A 22,483-nucleotide genomic window follows, 5' to 3' on the forward strand; every position below is an offset into this window, starting at 1 on the left:
TATGTGCATCTTATTAATCTAACCCAATAATAGTTTAGATTTTTTATTTTTTTAAGAGAAACTAACCCAATAATAGTTTAGATTTTTTATTTTTTAAGAGAGACTAACCCAATAATAGTTATTTACAAATCTAATTATATACCTTGCGAGTTGGATGTGCATAATTTTTAACTAGACTGCATATTAGCACACTACCAAAAGCCCAAAAGCCTCATTAAGCCTTGTTGTTGCTGCTAGGGTTTATTTTACTCAGCGCACATCTCAACAGGAAGAGTTTTCTCTCATCTCACAAGCGCAGCTTCTCTTCCACCATGGCAGTAGGGTATTTCTCTCTCGTCTCACTCACTCTTATCTATAGAGGCATTACACTCTTTCCTCTAGGATTGATGAATTTTTTGTTTGATTTGATGCAGAAAGAATAAGAGAATCTCAAAGGGAAAGAAGGGAGGGAAGAAGAAGGCGTGAGTGACTATTCTTTTTCCTTCTTTCTTCCAATTTCGTATACGCTAAATATTTGTTTATTCTTTAAGTTTTTGCTAATTAAATATTGGTTGTTCTTCAAGTGTTGATCCATTTGCAAAGAAGGAGTGGTATGATATCAAAGCCCCTTCAGTCTTCAGCAACAAGAACGTCGGGAAAACCCTAATTACTCGTACTCAGGGTACCAAGGTACATTTTTTATTACTTTCGTTTTCGCTATAAGGATTACCGTGTGTATTGATTACTATTTGAATGTTGTCCTAGTGGACTTGATCGTATCGTGTGTGTATTGATTACTATTTAATTTACTCTAGATCTTGCATTACATGAACTGCTAATTACCCAATCAATCCTGCTAGATCCATGTTTTACTTTTTATTTGCATGGCAGTCTTGCTTGCTAGCAAATGGAAGGTTTTCTACTCGTTGATTGAATAATTGGGTTTTGGAAAATATAAACCTGTTGGCTTTTGGAGAAATCAATGTACCTGAAAAAATAACATAGTTCAATATATTATCATTATCATTATTAACATAAACTGATCTTGCTTGACGACTAACCTTTATTATATTATAAAGGCAATTATGTTTTGTTGTAATGTTTATCTTGGACTACTCTCAAATGATTGTATTGCGAAGCAAGTAGCTGTTGTGGATGTTGTTCTGATAGACAGGATGCCTTTGTATTAGTTTGATGATTTGTTTGTTGCCGGTAGTAAAGCTTTGACTAGTCTCTGCAAAAAATATTTCTTTTCCCTAGCCTATGTTCTTGCTTATTTGTTAATGGAATTATTGGTTGTCATCAGATTGCCTCAGAAGGGCTCAAGCACCGTGTGGTCGAGGCGTCCTTGGCTGATCTTCAAGGTGATGAGGATCACGCATACAGAAAGATTCGCTTGAGAGTTGAAGATGTTCAAGGAAAGAACGTTCTCACCAACTTCTGGGTATGCATAAGTTCAAAATTCTTACTTGATTTTTGTTTTGAGTCCATTGTTGATCTTAAATGTCTGCTTTTCACTTGTGTAAATTGTAGGGTATGGACTTCACCACTGACAAGTTGAGATCACTTGTCAGAAAAAGGCAATCACTCATTGAGGCTCACATTGATGTGAAGACAACCGATGCCTACACTTTGAGGATGTTCTGTATTGCCTTCACGAAGAAGCGTGTGAACCAGCAGAAGGTTACATGTTATGCAAAGACCAGCCAAGTTCGCCAGGTGAATACCTTCAATATTTTCAAATCCTGCTATTATAGTTTTATTGGACTATATGATATCCATAATTTTCATATCATGAACCATCAATAGATTATCAATCTTTTGTATTTATATTCTTGTATATTTTGTAGATTCGGAGGAAGATGCGGGAGATCATGGTTAACCAGGCCCAGTCCTGCAGCCTGAAGGAGTTGGTGCAGAAATTCATTCCCGAGTCAATTGGGAAGGAAATTGAGAAGGCAACTTCAAGCATCTACCCCTTGCAGAATGTTTATATTAGAAAAGTTAAAATATTGAAAGCACCCAAATTTGACCTTGGCAAGTTAATGGAGGTAAGTTCTCTTTTTTTTTTTTCCTTTTTCCTTTCTATCATGTACGTTTTTACTTGTATTATATTAAGCCTAAACCATATTCTATTGAATGTAATTTAACCGCATACAGCCTCCCTGTTTCACATAGCTGAACTGAGGACTTTTGACTTTGCTCCTGAAATATATAATCTTCCTGGTTCTTTGAAATGTCTTGGTTTTTTTGATAGTTTTGAAAAAGTTAAATATGACAGTGCAACCTGAATAACTCATGAATGTTTGTTTTGTAGGTTCACGGAGACTACACTGAAGATCTCGGTGCCAAGCTGGATAGGCCGGTTGAGGAGCCGGTTGCTGAGCCAACGGAAGTTGTTGGGGCGTAGATGGCCTCTGTTAGCTTTATGTTGGAATGTGCTATTTGTTTTACGATATTTTGCTTGTATGAGTAAATGCTGAGCACCCAGTTTTGAATTTTGTTTTAACTTGTTTTTGTTATAATCGTGAAGCGATTGAGGCTTAGATAGAATTCTTGCTTATATTCGGTTGATAAGATTACAATCCATGATATTATCTGTGAGATTATTTATCCCACGATTTTCAGTCGGAGACAAAAGACATAGTGAGCAGAAATCAAATTCTTGTAGTATCTGTTTCTATAGATTCGATATTTGCCACAATCTTCTCTCATCTTTGTATTTGGGCCTATTTTTACTATACATTACACTTTGACTTGTTCAAGAGCCTCCTTCCACTAACCCCTTTGCATGATCTGCGATTGCTGCCGCTGTAAAGAAAGAAGATAAACTAATGACCCCCAAAAATTCAATAAAATTTCTTTCAGTTTTTAGACAGAGGGACGAATTTTGTAGAGAAAAAAAATTGTGATTTTCTTTTTAGACTGAAAAATAGGATAAATTTTGGGGAAAGGAAGAGAATGAGTTTTTTTCAGAGATGCATTAGAGCATCCACATTGGGGTTACATGATAGCTTACTTGATGAGGGGTAATCATATTGTGTAAAGAGGCTGCAATGAGGTTACATGATAGCCTACATAATTTTTTTAATTTTGATTTTTCTATTTTTAATTTAAATTTAATTGCATAAATTTAAATCACACAATTTAATTCAAATTTAAATTGGATTAATTTTGAAATCCTAAAAATTACATAAAACTTAATAAAATAAAAATAAATCCTAAAAATAACTATTCCAGCCCTAGAGGTTCGAAACGTGCCCAAACATGCTCCATCAAATCATACTGGAGCGCGGCGTGCAACTGCCTATCTCGGATAATAGTATCTCTTTGCACATATTCCTCGAAGGAAACTGGGGTTGCTCGACCACTCTCCGTCGAGTCACTGCTAGACGCCCCATGTCCCTCGTCGTCATCTCTCCAATTGGTTGCTCCTTCACCTTCGTGCTCCACAATCATATTGTGGAGAATGATGCAATACAACATGATGTCCCTGAGGTGCTCCACGTACCAATTACGCGTCGGACTGCGAATGATTCCCCACCGAGCTTGAAGGACTCCAAAGGCAAGTTCGACATCCTTTCGTGTCGATTCTTGCATCTTCTTGAACCTTTCCTCCTTCTAATTGGTCGCCAACTCGCCATCGGTGGACTCTTGACGAAGCAACGTCACTCTGGATATATGCCGTCGCATAAGTAGTAGCTCATCTGGTAGTAGCGATGGTTCGCCTAAAAGAGCACGGGCGGGGCCGTTCCATCCAACACGTCGGCGAAAAGAGGCGACTGGTTGAGAACGTTGATGTCGTTGTTTGAACCAGCGACACCGAAGAAGGCATGCCAAATCTACAGATCGTGGGATGCAAGGACAATTCTTCCATCCCAATGCATACAATCAAGACTCCCGAGCATCCCGGGAAATCCATGTTGCGCCTCGTGCATCTGAGTAAGGCGTGTGATGTCCTCCGGCGTTGGACGGCGCAGATAATGGGCTCCGAAAGCCCGGATGACAGCCTTGCAGAACTTCTTGAGGCATAGACGCCCGGTCGAGTCCGCAACTTTGAGATACTCGTCAAAAGTATCCGCACTGACGCCGGTGGCTAATTGACGGATAGCCGACGTGCATTTCTGCAAAGGGGAGAGAGAGTCCTGACCTATTGCATCAGTGTTCATCTGGAAGTAAGTATCTTCACCTTGAACAGCCTCGACGATGCGCAAGAACAGCTCCTTCTGTATTCGAAAACGCCATCGAAAAAATGTAGGTCCGTACGTCGGATTGTCGTTGAAGTAGTCTTGCATAAGACGTAGATGGACATTCTCACGATCACGGTGGACATAAGACCGGGGACGTTTAACACGTCCCGGCTCCGGCACCGATTGGGTGTAGATGTGAGCAAGCAATTGTTTATGCAAATCTATTTCCTCCACGATCGCGTGAGCTACACCGTCGGATGAATCAGACGAAGAATCATGGTCGGATTCCGCCATTGTCGGAAGAAAAAAGAAGGAAATATTGAAAGGTGTAGATTGGAATAGTGAAAGAGAAGAATTGTTGAGTGAAAAAAGTGAGGAAGAAGAAGAAGAAAAAGAGAATATAAAGAGAAGAAAAAAAGAAAAAAAAAATCGAACGATCAAAAAGGCACGCAAACCGAGGCAGTCAAAGCTGCCTTCAAAATTTAAAATTCTATTTTTTTATTATTATTAATGGCGCGTGTCAAACACGCGCCTGAATTGACTGGGCTATCGGGCTACACGTTAGAACGTGTAGCCCTCGTGTAAGGAGAGGTTGCATCGGCTTACACGATGACGGCTCTACACGAGTAGACCACATCGTGTAAGCGATGCGGATGCTCTAAGTAAATTAATAAAGTGACATACATATTAGACATCAAATATTAATTTTAAGGGTATATTAGTAAATCTGTATTAATTTAGCATTAAATAATATTGTGAATCAAATATTTTTTTTAATTAACAAAAATTAATACTCCAACTAAACAACCTTTTTAATTAAAGTTTAATCTCGATTTCCTGCATTATTCGATGTCTTGATCAAGTAGGCCAACTTCACATCAACATTACAAATTTTATTTCATGTTATACTTGCAAATATTATTGGTGTTGATAGTGTTGGAATTGAAATATTAAATTGTGAAACCGAACTTAATATGTTTATTTGTGTAATCCAATTTTCACTTTTCTCCCATCCATGTGATTCTAAAATATTGTCGCTCACAAATTTAGTTTTTGAGCGACAAATTATTACGTTTTGTTTGTTTGTTTTGGAAAATGTATATATTATCCCAACTTCGTGTATATGCAACATTGTTAATCACATCATGAGACGACATTAAATGATTGATAACCACTGACCCAATAGCTTGCCACGTACAATGGGGTAGTATTTCCATTTATTATAGGAATATTCGTCGTGATTAATTAATCATTTGCAAACTGCACATTATGATCATTAACGATAAAATAAATAAGTTTGTGGTCAAATGTTAGGAATTTCAATATGTATAAATTGTATAGTATCACAAAATTATACTAATGTTTACGCTTTGAATATACTAAAAAATACCTAATAACTAGCTTGTGGGGGATTTATGGGGTGTTGGTGTGAGCTTAAGCATTGTGATCATTTATCTTACAACTTTATATAGAGTATTTCTTCGATTTTTTTTTTTTTTTGTAAATATTTGCAATTGGAAAAGAAAACTTAAACCGTCCACCAAATTGAGATTGACAAAGATGACATCCCATGTAATTAATGGACTTATACAAAACCTTAATCATCACAAATATTAATTGGGACCCAAAATTGTGGATTCCTCACTTAGTGGTATGATTTTATCTTGGAGGACTATTATTTTGCTGTGCCTTCGACGGAATTATTATATTTTTTTATATTAATTGGAATAAGCTTTATTGATTTAATGTCTCAACTATGGAGAATATATTAAGAGTGTGTTTGGTACACTATATAAATCAAAATTATTAAATAATTTTAGTTTATATGGATGTTTGGTACTTCAGTATTATTTAATTAGTCAATCCTTGATAGTTAAAGGGTCTGGTTTTATTTTACTATTTCATCTCGATAAGTAATACCTCATCCACCATCATATTATTTATGTAGGCTAGATAGATAGCTAATCTCATTTTTTTTATATTATTTATTTTAATTTTATTAATTACTCTATTTCTAAGCATATGACTATCAAATACAACAAGGCTTTTGATTTGATGGATGAGATAAATAAAATTGATAAAATTGGAGGGGTGATTAAATAATTCACTCAATTTTGAGGTGATAAATAATCATTCATTTAAATGATTAAATGCGTTGAGTTATCAATCATAAGTTTAATTATACAAATTAAATACTTGATTAAAGTGAATTATTGTATCAATCATGCCTTATCATTTCGTGCACGAGTTGGGACGTTTTTTTTTTTTTTCCAAGTTTAGTTCTCCAAATTATATTATTACATCCGCACGTACAAGTGGTAGCTGAAAAAGAAAATCTAAAACGTCCACAAAAATAATAGATATCGACAAAGATGACATGCCATGTAAATGGACTTACAAAACCTTAATCATCACAAAAATTGGGCCCCAAAGCTGTGGCTTCCTCACTTAGTGGGATTATTTTATCCTTGAGGACTATTATTTTGCTGTGCCTTATAGGAATTACTATGTTTTTATATATATCGTTAGTAGATAAATAAGTTTTATTGATTTAGAGGGTGTTTGGCTGAGCTTATAAGCTCTTCAAAATAACTTATAAGCTGTTTAAGAGCTTATAAGCTCATTCAAAGTGTTTGGCAAAATAAGCTCCTCAACAACTTATAAGCTCAAAAAATAAGCTCCAAGAGCTTATAAGCTCCCCAAAAAATAAGTTCCTCTACCCCAACTTATTTTTGTATAATCTCATATGCAACAATCTTTTTACAAATATTTTTCAACTATAATTTAATATTTCCATCATATATCATTTAAGTTCATTTTTCTTCTATTTTCTCACTCTAAAAAAATATTTTCTCTCTCTAGCAAAAAAATTTATCTCTCTAGCTTATAAGCTTAATCATCCAAACACTTTGACAACTTATAAGCTCTTAAAAATTACATCTTATAAGCTCTTCAAACATCTTATAAGCTCCAAGAGCTTATAAGCTCTTTAAAATAATCTTAGCCAAACACCCTCTTAATGTCTCAACTCTGGAGGAGAGGTTATATATTAATTTGACAAACCAAATAATAATAATAATAATAATAATAATAATAATAATAATAATAATAATAATAATAATAATAATAATAATAATAATAATATGCATGCATGCATGCGGATTTAAAAGAAATTAAAAACTGTTGTTTTTGTGATATTATCAATTTGTCATGGGCTCATGGCAACAATTTTTCTTCCTCTTCGTTATTTCACTACTAATTTGTATATATGTATGTTGTATAATTAACTCAATGGATTAAAAGCCAAAATGAAAAATCCAAATAGACAGAATATTGATGAGCATTGAAAAGGAAGGGCCACTGATAAGCCCCCCCATAAATTCATGAGACAGCAAATCTCATATTTCGAACCTCACATTTCTTCTACATTCCCCACAATTTTCTGTCATTTTTAGTTCTAGGCCCTCCCGACTCTATAAATTTATTTTCATTTTATAAAGAACCTTATATAATTTTATTACAAAAAATAAATTATATATAAATAGCTCTTTATAAGGCTGGATTCGTATGATCGTATCCACATTATGTAGTATAATATTTAAACACAAAACATTTCAGTCATAAAAAATGACACGAGTAAGAGATTATTGCCCATTGTGTACTAAATTTATATTGATGTTGCACTGATAAATTCAGTCAAATTGGCAGGTGTCCTCTTTATAAAATCTTGGTATAGTTTTAATTAAAAACATTTATTATATTGGAGTCCGATTCGAGTAGGGTTTGGACCTACTAAAACTAAAAGTGCTCCAATTTTGACCTATCTTGTTAACTATGAGTTGTATAAAAATGTTGAATTGAAACTAAATGTACCCTTTCCTTTTTCTAGATGAAGGAAACACAATCCCTCTTTGAGGATAAATGGGCACTAAAAAACCCCAATATCACCAGAATCTGAGCAATTCGATTTATGTCTACAAAAAGGCATTAAAAAGAAAATAACTAATGCTAAATCCCACTTTAAAATAAAAAGAGAATCCTTAACACACAAACACAAACACAAACAAACTGCAAAAACCCATCTCCAAACATTCCTAAATTCTCACAGACAACCAACACCAAAACCCAAGAAAAAGAATTACTATAATTCTACAACATTGTATAAAGCAACAGTACAACATTAAAAAAGTCCAATAAAAGAAAAGATGAAAAAAAATCAGAGATTTGCAGCACTGTTAATCTCTGAAGACTAAGCTTTATCTTTACATATAACAATGTGCCTCTTTTAATTGCTTTTTTTTCAACTTTGTTTTGTGAGACCAAATGGCAAAGACAAAACAAGATATATACATACAGCTGAAAAAAGGATTTGTATTTAGCCCTTTTTGTCATATCTACACTCTTCTTGCTGACCAGCACAAGTTTGTGAAAAATAATTGGAGATTTTAATCAGAATTTGAAGGATATGTGTTTGGACTTTTGTTTATGAAGATGGAATGTGAGTTCCATCAAAGAAATCGACCATTATGTTTGATTAGTAATAAAAATTATGTGTTGGATTGTTTGTGATAGTTAATGAATTTTGATTTGAGTAGAGAAAAATGGCATGGAGTAACCTGTTGTCTAATTGGCAAATCGACCTGCTGGGCCTGCCTTGGGCTTCGTGTAAAGGAGAGAGAGAGAGAGGGGGGCAACGGCTGAACTTTATTCTATTCAAGTTATAGTTTTCGACACTTTGGTATAACTATTTTGCTGCTGAGAACGAGGCTGTTTTTCAAAGAAAAAGAAAATAAAGAAGGTCCCCTCTCTCCCTCTCTCTATATTTGCATTGTCAATTGTCATGTTCGTAAGTTGGTCTTTTCGTGTTTTTGGTGTCACTCGCATTTGGGTATCTTAACCTTTTTCCTTCTCCCCTGCACTCATATTTCAGTGTGTGTAGGCTAATTGTATGAGGATCACAGAGGCAATTCAAGCATAAAAATTCCATCTTTATTGGTGAGTGCAGAAACAAGAATGGAGAAATGAAGATTTGTTGCAATTTGAGAACGCCCACTTAAGAGTTGGATGTAGAAGCCATTGCAGAGAGAGAAAGGTAGTGGAGGTGTGTGAAGATTGCGCATGAAGCAATAAGTGGAAGCCATGAAAGATGAAAATTGCAGACAGAGCAAGGTTTTCTACTTTACTACTTGGTTCAACAATTCTTGAATTGAAAAAATGAAATGATTTTTTTACTTAATTAATGCTAAATTTCATCTCTTTTTGGTATTATGTAAAGCTCTCTTGGTCAAAGAAACTGGTTAGGAAATGGTTCAATATTAAGTGCAAAGGTGAGGAATTTCAGGCTGATGAAGAAGCTGTTTATGGAGGTGAGAGTGAATTTCTCTTCGCATTTTGCTAAACTTTCTCTTTGCCTTTTGTGGTGATTCCGTGATTTCTCTTTCTTTTTACCTCAATTTTTGAACTTCTTAATATTTTAATGATTAGCTGCAGCGAAATCCTTATGAAAGAAACAATTTTATGATCTTTTATTGTCTTCTTTTGTCTCTCACTTGTTTGTCTGTTATCAAGCAATTAAAAATTAACTACTTTTTTCTCATTTTCTTCTGCTTCCTTAGTGCTAAATGATGAAATTTTATTACCTCTTGTCTCTTCTGCTTCGTTAGTGCTAAATGATGAAATTTTGCAAAATTAGAGTAGCATCCAAATTGGTTTAAGTGTTGATGGCTTTCATTTTAGGGGGTGAAATGGAGTGGAGAAGTTGCTTCTCTGAAAGGGAGCCATCTACAATCAAGAAAAGTAAAACAGGTGATTGATTTATGCCTAAAACTGCACACGAAATGCATTAGTCTTTTTGATGCTGAATATTTTGTTGTTATCTTGGTTTTCTAGAAGATTCAGCAAAGAACATGGAGCGTTCCTTTTCGCGTACAAGGTCCCGGTCCAGGCGAGGGAGAGGCTATCTTGATCACCCACAGATTTTAAACATCCAAAACTACAGGTTTGATTCTTCTCAGTGACAGGCATTCTGATTCACTGACTGTGTTTGCAGCTCTTGGTTGATGTTGTAGAATCTTGTTATTTTTCGAGCAGTGTTTTCGTGTCAACGTGGAATGTAGGAGGAAAACCACCTAGGAGCAATATGAACTTAGACGATTGGCTGCACTCAGCTCCTTCTGCAGATGTATATGTTCTAGGGTATGATCATGATCATCATTTTTTGCAGTTGATGCTACTACAAATTATTCATCTGTGGCTTCTAAAGACTTTTGTTTTTCAATCTTGAAGTTTTCAAGAAATAGTTCCTTTGAATGCTGGCAACATTCTTGGAGCAGAGGACAACGGCCCGGCTAAGAAGTGGCTCACCCTAATCAAACGAACACTGGACAATGCTCCAGGCACTAGTGGAGTCGGGGGCTGCTACACATCATCTCCGATGCCTGATCCTGTTGCTGAGTGGAATGCAGATTTCGAGGGATCATCTAGGAACAAAGCCTCGACCTTCTTGCCACGTAGGTCATTCCAAACACCACCACAACGCTGGAACATGGATAATGACATGTCAATCCCACAGCCTCCCCTTGATAGGCGACTTAGTGTGTGTGACCGCGTGATTTTTGGTCACAGGCAGAGTGACTTTGGTGCGAATGTGAGATGGGGTTGTAGACCTAGCGATTGCTCGTCTAGCCAGAGGACGAGCGACTTCTCTTGTGGCCCTCGTCCCAGTGACTACTCGTCTGGACCCCGGCCAAGTGACTACTCTTCCAGCAGAAGGCCTAGTGACTTCGAGGAATATCTGACTGGCGAATCGCCTAGTACAGTCTTGCAGTCGAGGGGTTGTGCACCCGCAGAAGATGCATACACTGAGCCGGGAAGATCGAGATACTCTTTGGTTGCAAGTAAACAAATGGTTGGCATTTTTCTCACTGTTTGGGTTCGGAGTGAGATGAAGGAACATGTGAGAAACATAAAGATTTCCTGTGTTGGAAGAGGATTAATGGGCTATCTTGGTAACAAGGTAGTTGATTTATGTTATCACATAACAAAAAATTGAATCTTGTCTAGTTACATTGATTAAACTAAGAAGGCATCACCATCCTTTGATCACAGGGTTCCATCTCAATCAGCATGATGCTGCACCAGACCAGCCTTTGCTTCGTGTGCAGTCACTTGACATCTGGTGAGAAGGAGGGTGACGAGCTTCGTAGAAACGCTGATGTCATGGAGATCCTAAGGAAGACACGGTTTCCGCGGATTAACAGCATCAATGATGAAAAATCACCCGAGACAATCCTTGAACATGAGTAAGATCTCCTCTAGTTTCAAGTGAAAGAAGTTGAAGAATTTGATGTATTACGTCCATAGATTTAAGCTTGAATTCTTGAATGCAGTCGAATAATTTGGCTCGGAGATCTGAACTACCGAATAGCTCTGCCCTACCGATCTGCCAAAGCACTTGTTGAAATGCAAAACTGGAGAGCATTGTTAGAAAAAGACCAAGTATGTTATATAGCACACATTTCTTGTTTGTTCATTTAGTTCTTATAGATATAGGTTTTACCACGTCTGCTTTTTATGATGATACGAAACCTTAAAGGCTGATGATTTCTATCATCTGACAGCTCCGGATAGAGCAGAGACGAGGCCGAGTATTTGATGGATGGAAAGAAGGGAAGATCTACTTCCCACCAACGTATAAATACTCACACAATTCGGACAGATATGCCGGTGATGATATGCACCCAAAGGAGAAAAGACGAACTCCTGCATGGTAAGGCGCTCAATTTAAAAGCAATGTGACTCAGAAAAAACGATCCATTTACATGATGTTGGCATTGTGTGCATCTCAAGGTGTGACAGAATCTTGTGGTACGGAGGCGGTCTCCAACAGTTATCATATGCACGAGGCGAATCTAGATTTTCGGATCACAGGCCAGTCTCTAGCGTTTTCTGGGCTGAGGTGGAGCTAGTCCCCAACCGGTTCAGGAAAAGCACGAGCTGCTCGAGCTCCAGAATAGAGGTCGAGGAGCTGTTGCCCTACACGCATAGTTACACCGAACTCTGCTTCTTTTGACAAAGGGTACGCAGTACGTGCTGCATTGCCATACCGTATTGCTGTCCTTCGTCTACCAGATGTAGATATTCAGTTTTGGCGGACTCATCATCTCCTAACTTGCTACATTTCCTCTCAAGATTCTCATTCTCTCAGGCCTTCTCTGAATTCATTTAACAGACAAATCTTTCTGTTGCAGGATGTAACCTAACAACTCAAGATTCCAAGTTGTTTTTTTTTCAGGATTCTTTGATTAGTTAGAATAGGATCATAGATTTTTGACAAGGTGGGGAACTAGACATACTCAAAATAAGCAGCCCCCTTTTTTTTAATTCAGAAATTTGCAGTTTTCAATGTAAGAAAGGATTGGAATCTTGATGTATAAACACTCATTCTAACATGAAAGTGAAATATCAAGCTTCTTGTTGCTTGTTGCCAATGATTTTACTGAAAAGTTGGTTTGTTGGTGCCTCCACATTCATTCTGTCTGCTTTTCCTTTTTGTCTGAAAATTAAAAGAAAAAACAAAATCCTCTGAGCCTACAAAAAGCAAAAGACAGGTTAGAACATATTTGTTTCGATGTTACACTTTGTGAAATATATCGAGACTTTAATTATCTTTGTAAACTTAAAAAGACACGTGAGCCTTCCAAACTCGACTAACAACCAAAAAACATGAATATATATGTTCCACTACACCAAAAACTAAGTAAAAAGGGAATATTACCCAAAAAAAATCTCATAAAATTACATCATGCATTAACTATCATTTGTTAAATCATCATATTTGCAAGTTAATCAAATGTGTCCCATTTGTTCCCACAGTGGATGTTTTCGAACTTGTTTATATTGGTACGTACAAGAATTGAATATGCGACGAGGAATGTAATCTATATTATATATAAAGAAGGAGTTTTAACGGCTAGAAATTCCCGGCAAAATTTAAATAAGTCATCAACATATTATTAACTGAATTGATTTCCGAAATTTAAGAGATTCAACAAATCTCCCAACAATACAATATCCACGTGCAATTTTTTCCAATTACTACTTCCTTTATAACTCCCAACTCACCATTACTCAAGCCCACTATAACATTTTAAATATTAAACAAATGCAGATTGTATGACTGAATTTTGTAAAATTTAACTATTTCTCTACAAAATCGCATAACTATTATTATTTTATATTATTTTAACTTATAACTAATATTTTATGTAGATAGTGGGAAACCCATTACCCATTACCCACTATATGTAACTGACTATTGAAATAGAAAATCATTACGCACTTTTCAATAAATAGAAAATAAATGGCGATTAAGAAAATAAAAATAGAAATACAGAAGAGAAAAATAGGACGCACGCAGAAAGAAAAGAAATACAAGCGGCGCTGCTGAAGATAGAATAAATTAGGGTTGGACTATGTTTAATTATGAAATTATTGTATTTATTTTATTTCTATTAATTTTGGTTTTTAACTTTTGTTTTTAATTATTAAGCTTAAGTAATTTTTAAAATTCTGGGCTTTTCATTTTGGGATACTTAAGTTAAGTATGGACTTCGACAAACAAAATTTTATTCACACTATATTCCTTTATTTATTAAAGTATTAAAAATACTTATCAATTTGCTATTTTATTCATGTAGCCTTCAATTTTAAATTTAATAAACATTCTTACTTAATTACATTTCTAAAGCCTTAAAAATATGAACGATGAACTAAATTTTAATAAAACATTATTTAATTAATCACACTTCTAAGTCTTAGAAATCTAAAGATGAACTAAATTTTAATAAGACATTCCTTAATCACACCTCTAAAGCCTAAAAAATCTAAATGATGGAGTTCTAGATATAAGTTTTTATGAGATGAAATTAGAAATTCTTAAATATATTTTGTATATTCAGTTCGGCTAATTAATTTGGACCATGAGATGAAATAATTTTACATATTTAATTTTGTGTTAGTAATAAAAACTACTCATTTCAATTTGTAAAGGAAAATCCATTTTTTTTTTGGAAATGTATAAAATATACTCATTTTTACTTCTCCCCTATACACTAATACCCAGTACGTACACTGCATAACGAATAACAAAATTAAATGATATATTAAATAAATAAATTATTAAATAATATTAAAATATAAGGAAATACGAATTGCTTTTTTAAATAAAATAATTCGCATTACATACACAATAAAGAACTTGAATTTAAAAATTAATTTTTAACTTTGTATTTATAATAGTTGAAATACCAATAATATTAAAAAATAATGTTTTTAAATTTATTTTATGTACTGTATAATTAACGTGGATTATTTTATTTTAATAAATAATTTATATTTTCTTATATTTAATAGTTTTATTTTTTTATTCATTTAAAACGTCGTTCAATTCGATGCGCTCACCGTGCATCGCACGGACGGGCGTACTAGTAGAACATAATAAGCAAGATGTTTCCCTTCCAATCAATAGATTGAGGATTCGAGTCATCAATGAGGAAATGAGAAATTACTATTGATCCTTTTTTAACAAAAAAAAAATGTAATAGTGTAAATATAATATCACACAAGAATTCTACCTTTCTTTATTATCATTTGGTGTATTTCAAGGTACTACTCTAAAGTCTCTAAATCGTTTCTCAAATTTGATTGATATCACATAAATTTGTTTATTTATTCTATTCATGTCTCTAAATCCTTGAGATTTTAAGGCTTTTTCTTACAACTAAATGTACAATACTCATGACTCGATTAAAAAAAAATTAAAATATTGAAACTCAATGTTTTATAAATAATAAATGTAATGACTATGTTTTAGACATAAATTTAGTTTCGGGTAAGACTGATATTTTACAAAGTGAGTGATGAAAATATATATTTTTCGCACAAACATGATATTGATCTATGTTATGAAAAATATTAGAAATTCGATATTGATGGCTAATGTTGATGATTTATCTAATTTCAAAAATTATATTGAACATTTTTAAGATTGTTATTTTTGAGGAGGAAATGAATCTTTTAAATAATTCTTAAAATTAGGCCTTGAATGTCAAATGGTCCTGAAGGCAGAATAATTGTACTTTTTTTTTGCTTTATTAATTTTTTTTTTCTTACGAGGTTTTCTTAGTTAAGGTTTTTAACGAGATAACTAATGTAACATATAAGTAAATGTATGTCTTGTACTATTTTCCTCTACCAAATTTTTCTCTATGGTTTTTAAGGTGATATTTTTAACGAGGCATGAACAACTAAACAATAACGTCAAATGAGGAGTTTTTTTTGGAGACAAATTGGTTGTATTACATGAAGATTCACCCAAGTGATAATCTGGCGGACTTATTCATGAAGATATTAACAACATCAATATTCAAAAGGTTGGTATATAAGATCAGAATGTGTCGACTCAAAGATCTCAATGATGATGTTTAGCCGGAAGTAGTTGTACTCTTTTTCATTCGAATAGGTTTTGTCCTATTGAATTTTTCTAATAAGGTTTTATACGAGGCAACATATTTTTAGGAATGGCTTGTATTTCTCTACAAATAGAGGCATTTAGTCTTCATAATAATATGTTTTTGTAAATTTATTCCCTTTACGCTATTCTCTTTTGTCTAGTTTATACAATAAGAACATGTTACTAGTAACAATATTTGTTTCAATAAGCTTTAGTTGTAGGGTTCTTGGCAGTACTTCTTGCAACACACTATAAAAATTTGTGCAAGATGATGTGTCCTTGTGGTAGAGATTTGAAATCTATATATTATATAAAGAAGCAGTTTAACGGAAAAATTAACGGAAACATGTTTAGTGTTAAATTTTTAACGGAATCTCAATAACTATTTAACGGCAGTTTCACATTATTTATCACATTTTACTCATATTATTAAACGGTAGTTTTAACTTTTAACTCACATATGTATCCCACTAACCCACAATGTTTACCAACTTAAAAGATAAATATAAAAATTAAACATTATTCATCAATCTAAATGTCAGTTAGACACGTAGTTTTCCACTGCTCCAAAGTTGACAGCTAAATAAATAAAGTAGTCAGTTTATTATTCTAAGAAACATGTATCACTAAAAATTTACATATTTCATCACTACCATGCGTTTTTCAAAACACAAACCAACATCATGAATTTTCAAAGATATATGCACCACCTCCACATATATTTTGATATACTCAATAACTGACAAAAACATACACAAAAAAAAGTAATATAAAGCACATCAAAGATGAAATAATATTACACAATTAAAATCAAAATTCCAAAATTGTTAAGCTTATTTAAAATCTAATTTATTCATATTAAAATTTAAATTACGAAGTGCAAAAACGTGAAAAATTTTACGTGTGATATAATGAATTGTTGCTAAAAGTGATCAATTACAAAAATAAGTCTCATTTAAAATTCGAATCTAAGTCAATTAATTTATTCAACAAAATGATAAATTTATCGTAAATTTTTATGATTTAATAAAAATAATTTCTTATTATATTTTAAATTTTCATTTTATTTTATCCAATCTTTAATCTATTTATTATATGAAAACACAGTTTGTGGCAAAATTGTAATTAAAGAATCAATCAAAGGGCATTTATAAAACTCAACAAATCTCATACTCCCTCCGTCCGTCAAGATTATGTCACTTTCATGTACAAATTGTACATGAAAGTGACATAATCTTGGCGGACGGAGGGAGTATATTTTTTCTCTCCTCTCTCCTCTCTCCTCTCTTTCATCACATACGCATTCTTCAATTGTCTCTACTCTCTCTCTCTCTCTCTCATATTCTCTTTTTCATATTTTGATGATTTTTTTTTTAAATCAAATTTTATTTATAAAAAATATTTTATATATCTTAAATTAAAGATAAATGCAAGATCTTTGATTTGGTATCAAATAATTATTCAACTCTTTTATTAGTATTCTAATAAATTCTAATAATATAATTTATTTTCCTACTTATCAATTGAAGCTTTTCTAATAAGATGACATAGGTAATGAGCTAACTTAGAAAAAATAATTTTATGCATGATTAGTTCATGTTTTAAAAATATATATTGTGATGTGAAAACTCTTTTTTTTTCTTGGTTTCTTTTAATTTGAATGATGTGTTTATTCTATAATTTTAGGGAAGAAAATAAAGTTTTCCATCAAATAGATGGAAAATTAAAAACGATACTTTTCAAAATTATAAAATAAAATTAGGGATCTTTACTGAGTAATTGATGTAGATTATTTTATTTTTTTAAGAAAAAATAATTTACATTTACTTATATTCTAACTATATTTAATATTATTTATTTATTTATTTGATACATCATTTTATTTATTTATTTTTGATAAATTAACATGATTAAATAAAAAAATTTAAAGGCCGCATCACAGGGGGTTCGAACCCAAGACCTTCGGTTTTAGACATTAACCCTTAATCGCTTTACCGATACACACACTACATCGTTTAATTTTGATGCAAAACTATATTCGCCGTGCATCGCACGGGCGAATGTACTAGTTGTAGTAATAGGTAAGAAGTCAATCAATTCAAAATTGTAGTATAGGTAAGAAATCAACCAATTCAATCAAAATACGTTTGATATTCATATAATTAGATTTGTTGTCACATGAAATTGTGAAAGGGATTTAGTTGGTTTGTAACTCCTCATATAATTATCAAAACAATAGGTTCCAACACATTCCATCAATTTAAATCTCTTTTTAGGGAACTCATCACATTTAATTAAATTGTTCGATAATAAAATATAAATATCTGGATACAGATTCTTATATTTTAACTATAGAAAAATTAGTTTTAAACTTTAAGCTCAATAGGAGGGAGTCATCAATTTTAATATTTTTTTAGGCAATTAATCACATCTAATCAAATTGCTATATTTTGACTATAGAAAAAAAAAAAAAAAAAAAAAAAAAGCTAAAATTTAGGGGGTAATGCAAGATGAAAAAAAGGCGTGGACGGCAGGATTCGAACCTGCGCGGGCAGAGCCCACATGATTTCTAGTCATGCCCGATAACCACTCCGGCACGTCCACGAGATATTCTAATGGCCTTTGCTTATTTTATTAGAAAGTACTCCATATTTTAGTAGTTATTTACTTGATAAAAAGTTCATGAATAATATTGTTTGAACTGGTAGTCATATACAATTGAAAATTAGTCCGAACTCTTTGAAATTTACGAGAAAAAAACAATATTATGTCGGTCGTTCTTGAGAAAACCAAATCAATTTGCATTATTAAGTTTTAAAATAAAATCATAAGACAGTGACAACATGATACTTTAAATTAAAAACCTTGCATCTATATATGCAGCATTGCGATAGTATGCACCCAGATACAGCTTTCTTTTGCTGCATATTCAATATTAGAAAATGTATCAGAACCATAAAAGTAATAAAGGGCCAATAAGGAAAAAGAAAAAGATAATTGGCAGATAACTTAAGTTAATAATTTATTTTTTGTAGATTCTTTCTCTTTAAATCTTTTAGAAGAACTGTCATTGTCTACTTTGCAGGGATAACAAGAGTGCTAGTTGAAAATCATCTCTCTCCCTGCTAAAGAAAATGCACTTCATCTTATGCAAAGACAATAATTAATGTGATAGATACATACTTTTGAATTTTGATGGACTTGAGCAAAGTATTTAGTGTTGTTTTTTTAAATAATAATAATAATAATAATAATAATAATAATAATAAATTCCATCATTGTAATTAAAGAAATTGTTGGATTAAAACAAAATCAGTATAATAATGTGCTTAGCATGAGCTAGAAACCAACATAATGTCAATGTTGGACCGTTGGTAAATGAATTCATTGGATTTGGCATTTGAAGAATTAGTACATATTCGTAGAACAATATAAAATTGGGGCTTTATTTATTTATTATTTCTATCTTCCTAAATCTTATGAACTTTATTCACCGTCTTGTTGTTGCGATAACATTTGTTGGAGAGCTTTTTATTGAATGACTTTTATTTGCTTAAATAAAATCTAAATAAGTAAGGTTTGCTTACATAAACTCAATATCTAGCTTTAGTTTTACAACCCCTCCCTTTTTCCTCTAAGTGCTAGTTTGGTTCGAGTAGAAGAATGAAAATGAAATCAAATCAAATAAAGAGGGTGGGGTGATAACAATAATTATTATTTTATTGAGTATTTTGTTTAACAATGAAAAGAAATTACTAGTAAGAGATTCTTTTTTTTTTCTCTCTCTCTCTATTTTGATGAGTAAGAAATTGAGTGATTGAATTACCCTTAAATAAGGGTCTTTCTATTTTGATGGATAAGAAATTGGGTGATTGAATTACAGTAAAGATAATTAGCCAACCAAATATGGGCTAATACTATCATATTTTGTAGGTGAAGCTAGATTTGTTGATTCCCCAACTATATGGCATATTCCTTCCCTTTTCTTTTCCATAATGGCTCAATGCTCATCGGCCGCAAAAACTAGCTGAAAATTTGTGGATTGAAATGTCGCTCTTGCAAAACTGAAGAGAAAGGTAATAAGAAAAAAGAGGAAAACGTGGACGGCAGGATTCGAACCTGCGCGGGCAGAGCCCACATGATTTCTAGTCATGCCCGATAACCACTCCGGCACGTCCACCAGATGAACTCATTTGTTTTATTTGTGAATTAATTCAAGTTGCAGGAAAGTTATAATGAGAGATCTACTAGAAATATGGAATACAATAAATAATTTATAAAATAACTCTAAGCTGAAAAAGAGGACCAAAATGTGTAACTTTGGTCTTAGATTGACAAAATCAACTTGGCCCTATAATGATTAGTATTTTTTTTCTCATTCTTCAATTGATGCCGATAGTCTCTCACTCAGGCTCTGAGTCAATAAAACTTAGATCTTGAGAAAATCAAATCATATTACACTATTATTATGTTTTGTGCGTGTGTGTTGATTAGTTATAAAGTGATTAAAATCTTAGGTTAAAGATTTTATATTCGGGTCCATTTTTTTAAAATATTAATTTTTTCAAACACAGAAAAAAAAAAACTAAATTGTAAACTCACTAGTTTTAATTATAGAAGTGTTGGTGGGTAAATATGTCTATCTACATTTATAATTTGTAATTAAAATTGTTCGTTTTTATAAAAAAATTGATTCTATGTCCAAATTAAAGTGAGGATCTAAATCACCCTTAGATATTGTTAGAGCATCCGCAATGGGCTTACTTAATAGCCTACTTGATAGTGGTTGTGTTATTGAGTAGGTAGTGCTGCATTGGGGTTACTTGATAGCCTACTTGATAACATTAGTTTTGATTTTTATGTTTTTCATTTAAATTTAATTGCATAATTTAAATAACATATTTTTCTAATAGTTAAATACGTCATTAAACATAAAATTTAAAAACATCTAAAACATAAAAAAAAATTACATAAAAATTAACAACACCTAAAACATGATATTACCCCATCATTAAAATTACATAATTAAAATCCTAGTCTAGACCACGACGCCTGAGCACGTCGGCGACCATGGACGCGTGCAATGCCCTTTGTGCGTCCGTCATGTGCGTCGTATCCGCGTTCAGGAGCTGCATATCGAGCTCCCTCTCCTTGATATCGTTCCTCCACTGGTACTGGGCGGTGAATGCCCTCATCTGCTGGTCGGACCTGTCCAACCTTTCCACTATTTCCGGTGGAGGCTCCGAGCTCGTATGCGACGCTGATGCCTTCCCTTTCCCGTTTGCCGCCGTCGCCGCCTTGTTGCCAATGGGCCGGGAAGAAGAGATCTCCTCGCCCGACGCCGAGGTGGTAAAGCCGCCCTCTTCCGTAGTCTTTGTCCTCTTGGAGGCATGCACGTCTCCAACGAGGTACATCGACTTGAACTTGGGATTGTTTCGGAGAACTTTCCACGCGTTCCAAAAATGGAATGCGGCCTTTTGTGGGCTTCGAGCCTTGAAGAGTTTTTGGGCCTTGTCACGAAGCATATCATCCGAATGACCGGAGGGCCAATTGTTGCGCATCTCCACCCAAATAGCTTCCCAGAGACGCACATCTGCGCTCACTTGGGCCCAGTGGCCTTGAAGTTGCCGGATCTTAAGGTCGACGCCGATGATGGGGTTCACACGTGCGCGGATCCGGCCCCAATATGCATCCCCCTTCTGATCCGTCCCACGGATGGCGTCGTTGGTCTCCTCCGCCCAAACTTGGACGATGAGATCCGTATGCTCGGGAAGGTAAGTATGACGGATCCTTACTTCCTTGTCGTGCTTAATTTTCGTGGCCATTTCCTTCTTCCGGCCGCCCTTCTTTGGTTTGGAGGCACTCTGCTCTGCACTGATCGGTTCCTCCTCGGGTGGGGTCTCCTCCAAGTTGATTCCTCCCATATCGGGGTGATAATCGGAGGAGAGATCGGGGCACCAATTAGGATCATAGAAAGGGTTGTGTGGATCCATGAAGGAAGAAAATTCTTGAAGAGAAATGGAGGAGAAGAAAATTGGAGAAGAAGAGATGTGAAGAAGAATGGAGGAGATGGGGTTTTTTAAAGATGAGAATAAGAAAAAAAAATTGGAAACGGTCGGTCAAAGCACGCATATCGAGGAAAACCAGTCAAAATTCAAATTTCTCTATTTTTTTTTAATTATAAAGGCGCGTGCAATGCACGCGCCTTTCCTCTCCACCCGATCGAGCATACTCGAAGGCTCGACTACCGCACGTCTGCAACGCCATACACGAAGGCAACGCCTTACTCGAGTAGGCACTCGAGTAAGGCGTTGCCAATGCTCTTAGTTTATCATTATTTTTCGTGAAAAGTCTTACACAAGTACAATTATGTAAGAAAAATTGACAATTATTGTATAATTTTCTGATGTCGGTCAAAACTTAGTAATTGTTGTCAGTTTATCTTTTTAATTATTGAAAATGATTGCACAGTTGACAATGTCGAACGCATTCCCGACGGCGTAAGCGTCAAGACTAGGTCACCTTACAGCGTTTGTGGCGGCATGCTGTCGTCGTGTACCCAAATGACGACGGTGTCATGGTTCGCAATAAAATTAAGAGGTGGTCTCCTGTACACCCGGGTTTACCATACACCCGGGTTGTACCCGACCTGGATCCTGACTCAATTGGACTATCCTGACTCATTTTTTCTTGAAATGACACTAACACTAACATGAACACGATCTTGGAATGACACTAACACTATTTTGTTTTACAAATGACACTATTTCAAAAATAACACTAATACTATTTTATTTTACAA

General features: G+C 34.0%; 2 protein-coding genes and 2 non-coding genes across 8 annotated transcripts; 2 read left to right on the forward strand and 2 right to left on the reverse strand.

Annotated features, from left to right (window-relative positions):
- The first annotated feature begins 222 nt into the window (after positions 1-222).
- On the forward strand, positions 223-2,532 carry LOC131001153 (40S ribosomal protein S3a-like). Its single transcript, XM_057927429.1, has 7 exons — positions 223-322; positions 414-461; positions 564-669; positions 1,286-1,423; positions 1,513-1,698; positions 1,830-2,030; positions 2,297-2,532. The coding sequence occupies exons 1-7, from the start codon at positions 312-314 to the stop codon at positions 2,387-2,389; spliced, it is 783 nt and encodes a 260-aa protein (XP_057783412.1). The 5' UTR covers positions 223-311; the 3' UTR covers positions 2,390-2,532.
- A 6,088-nt stretch (positions 2,533-8,620) lies between these two features.
- On the forward strand, positions 8,621-12,658 carry LOC131001152 (type IV inositol polyphosphate 5-phosphatase 6-like). Of its 5 annotated transcripts, none has more exons than XM_057927423.1 (11): positions 8,621-8,967; positions 9,100-9,338; positions 9,445-9,535; positions 9,906-9,974; positions 10,059-10,167; positions 10,260-10,364; positions 10,455-11,184; positions 11,277-11,470; positions 11,558-11,666; positions 11,789-11,937; positions 12,018-12,658. In XM_057927423.1, exons 2-11 carry the CDS (start codon positions 9,309-9,311, stop codon positions 12,238-12,240), a joined length of 1,809 nt encoding a protein of 602 aa, XP_057783406.1. In that variant the 5' UTR covers positions 8,621-8,967; positions 9,100-9,308; the 3' UTR covers positions 12,241-12,658. The 5 variants fall into 5 exon arrangements, with proteins under 5 accessions (XP_057783406.1, XP_057783409.1, XP_057783410.1 ...); XM_057927426.1 differs by having other exon boundaries at positions 9,175-9,338; XM_057927427.1 differs by lacking the exon at positions 8,621-8,967 and adding an exon at positions 8,982-9,057 and having other exon boundaries at positions 9,175-9,338.
- A 5,545-nt stretch (positions 12,659-18,203) lies between these two features.
- Positions 18,204-18,285, reverse strand: TRNAS-AGA (transfer RNA serine (anticodon AGA)). Its single transcript has one exon. It is a non-coding gene; the product is annotated as a tRNA-Ser (tRNA).
- A 1,494-nt stretch (positions 18,286-19,779) lies between these two features.
- On the reverse strand, positions 19,780-19,861 carry TRNAS-AGA (transfer RNA serine (anticodon AGA)). The gene has a single exon. It is a non-coding gene; the product is annotated as a tRNA-Ser (tRNA).
- Positions 19,862-22,483: the final 2,622 nt, after the last annotated feature.

Source organism: Salvia miltiorrhiza, chromosome 8 (genome assembly GCF_028751815.1).
Source record: "Salvia miltiorrhiza cultivar Shanhuang (shh) chromosome 8, IMPLAD_Smil_shh, whole genome shotgun sequence".
In the NCBI taxonomy this organism is placed as follows: domain Eukaryota; kingdom Viridiplantae; phylum Streptophyta; class Magnoliopsida; order Lamiales; family Lamiaceae; genus Salvia; species Salvia miltiorrhiza.

Coding starts and splice junctions, on each gene's coding strand:
- LOC131001152 (XM_057927423.1), top strand. CDS start 9,309: ATGAAAGATGAAAATTGCAGACAGAGCAAG. Junction 9,339..9,444: donor AAAATTGCAGACAGAGCAAG/GTTTTCTACTTT, acceptor TATTATGTAAAG/CTCTCTTGGTCAAAGAAACT. Junction 10,168..10,259: donor TTAAACATCCAAAACTACAG/GTTTGATTCTTC, acceptor TTTTTCGAGCAG/TGTTTTCGTGTCAACGTGGA.
- LOC131001153 (XM_057927429.1), top strand. Junction 1,424..1,512: donor ACGTTCTCACCAACTTCTGG/GTATGCATAAGT, acceptor TGTAAATTGTAG/GGTATGGACTTCACCACTGA. Junction 1,699..1,829: donor AGACCAGCCAAGTTCGCCAG/GTGAATACCTTC, acceptor TATATTTTGTAG/ATTCGGAGGAAGATGCGGGA.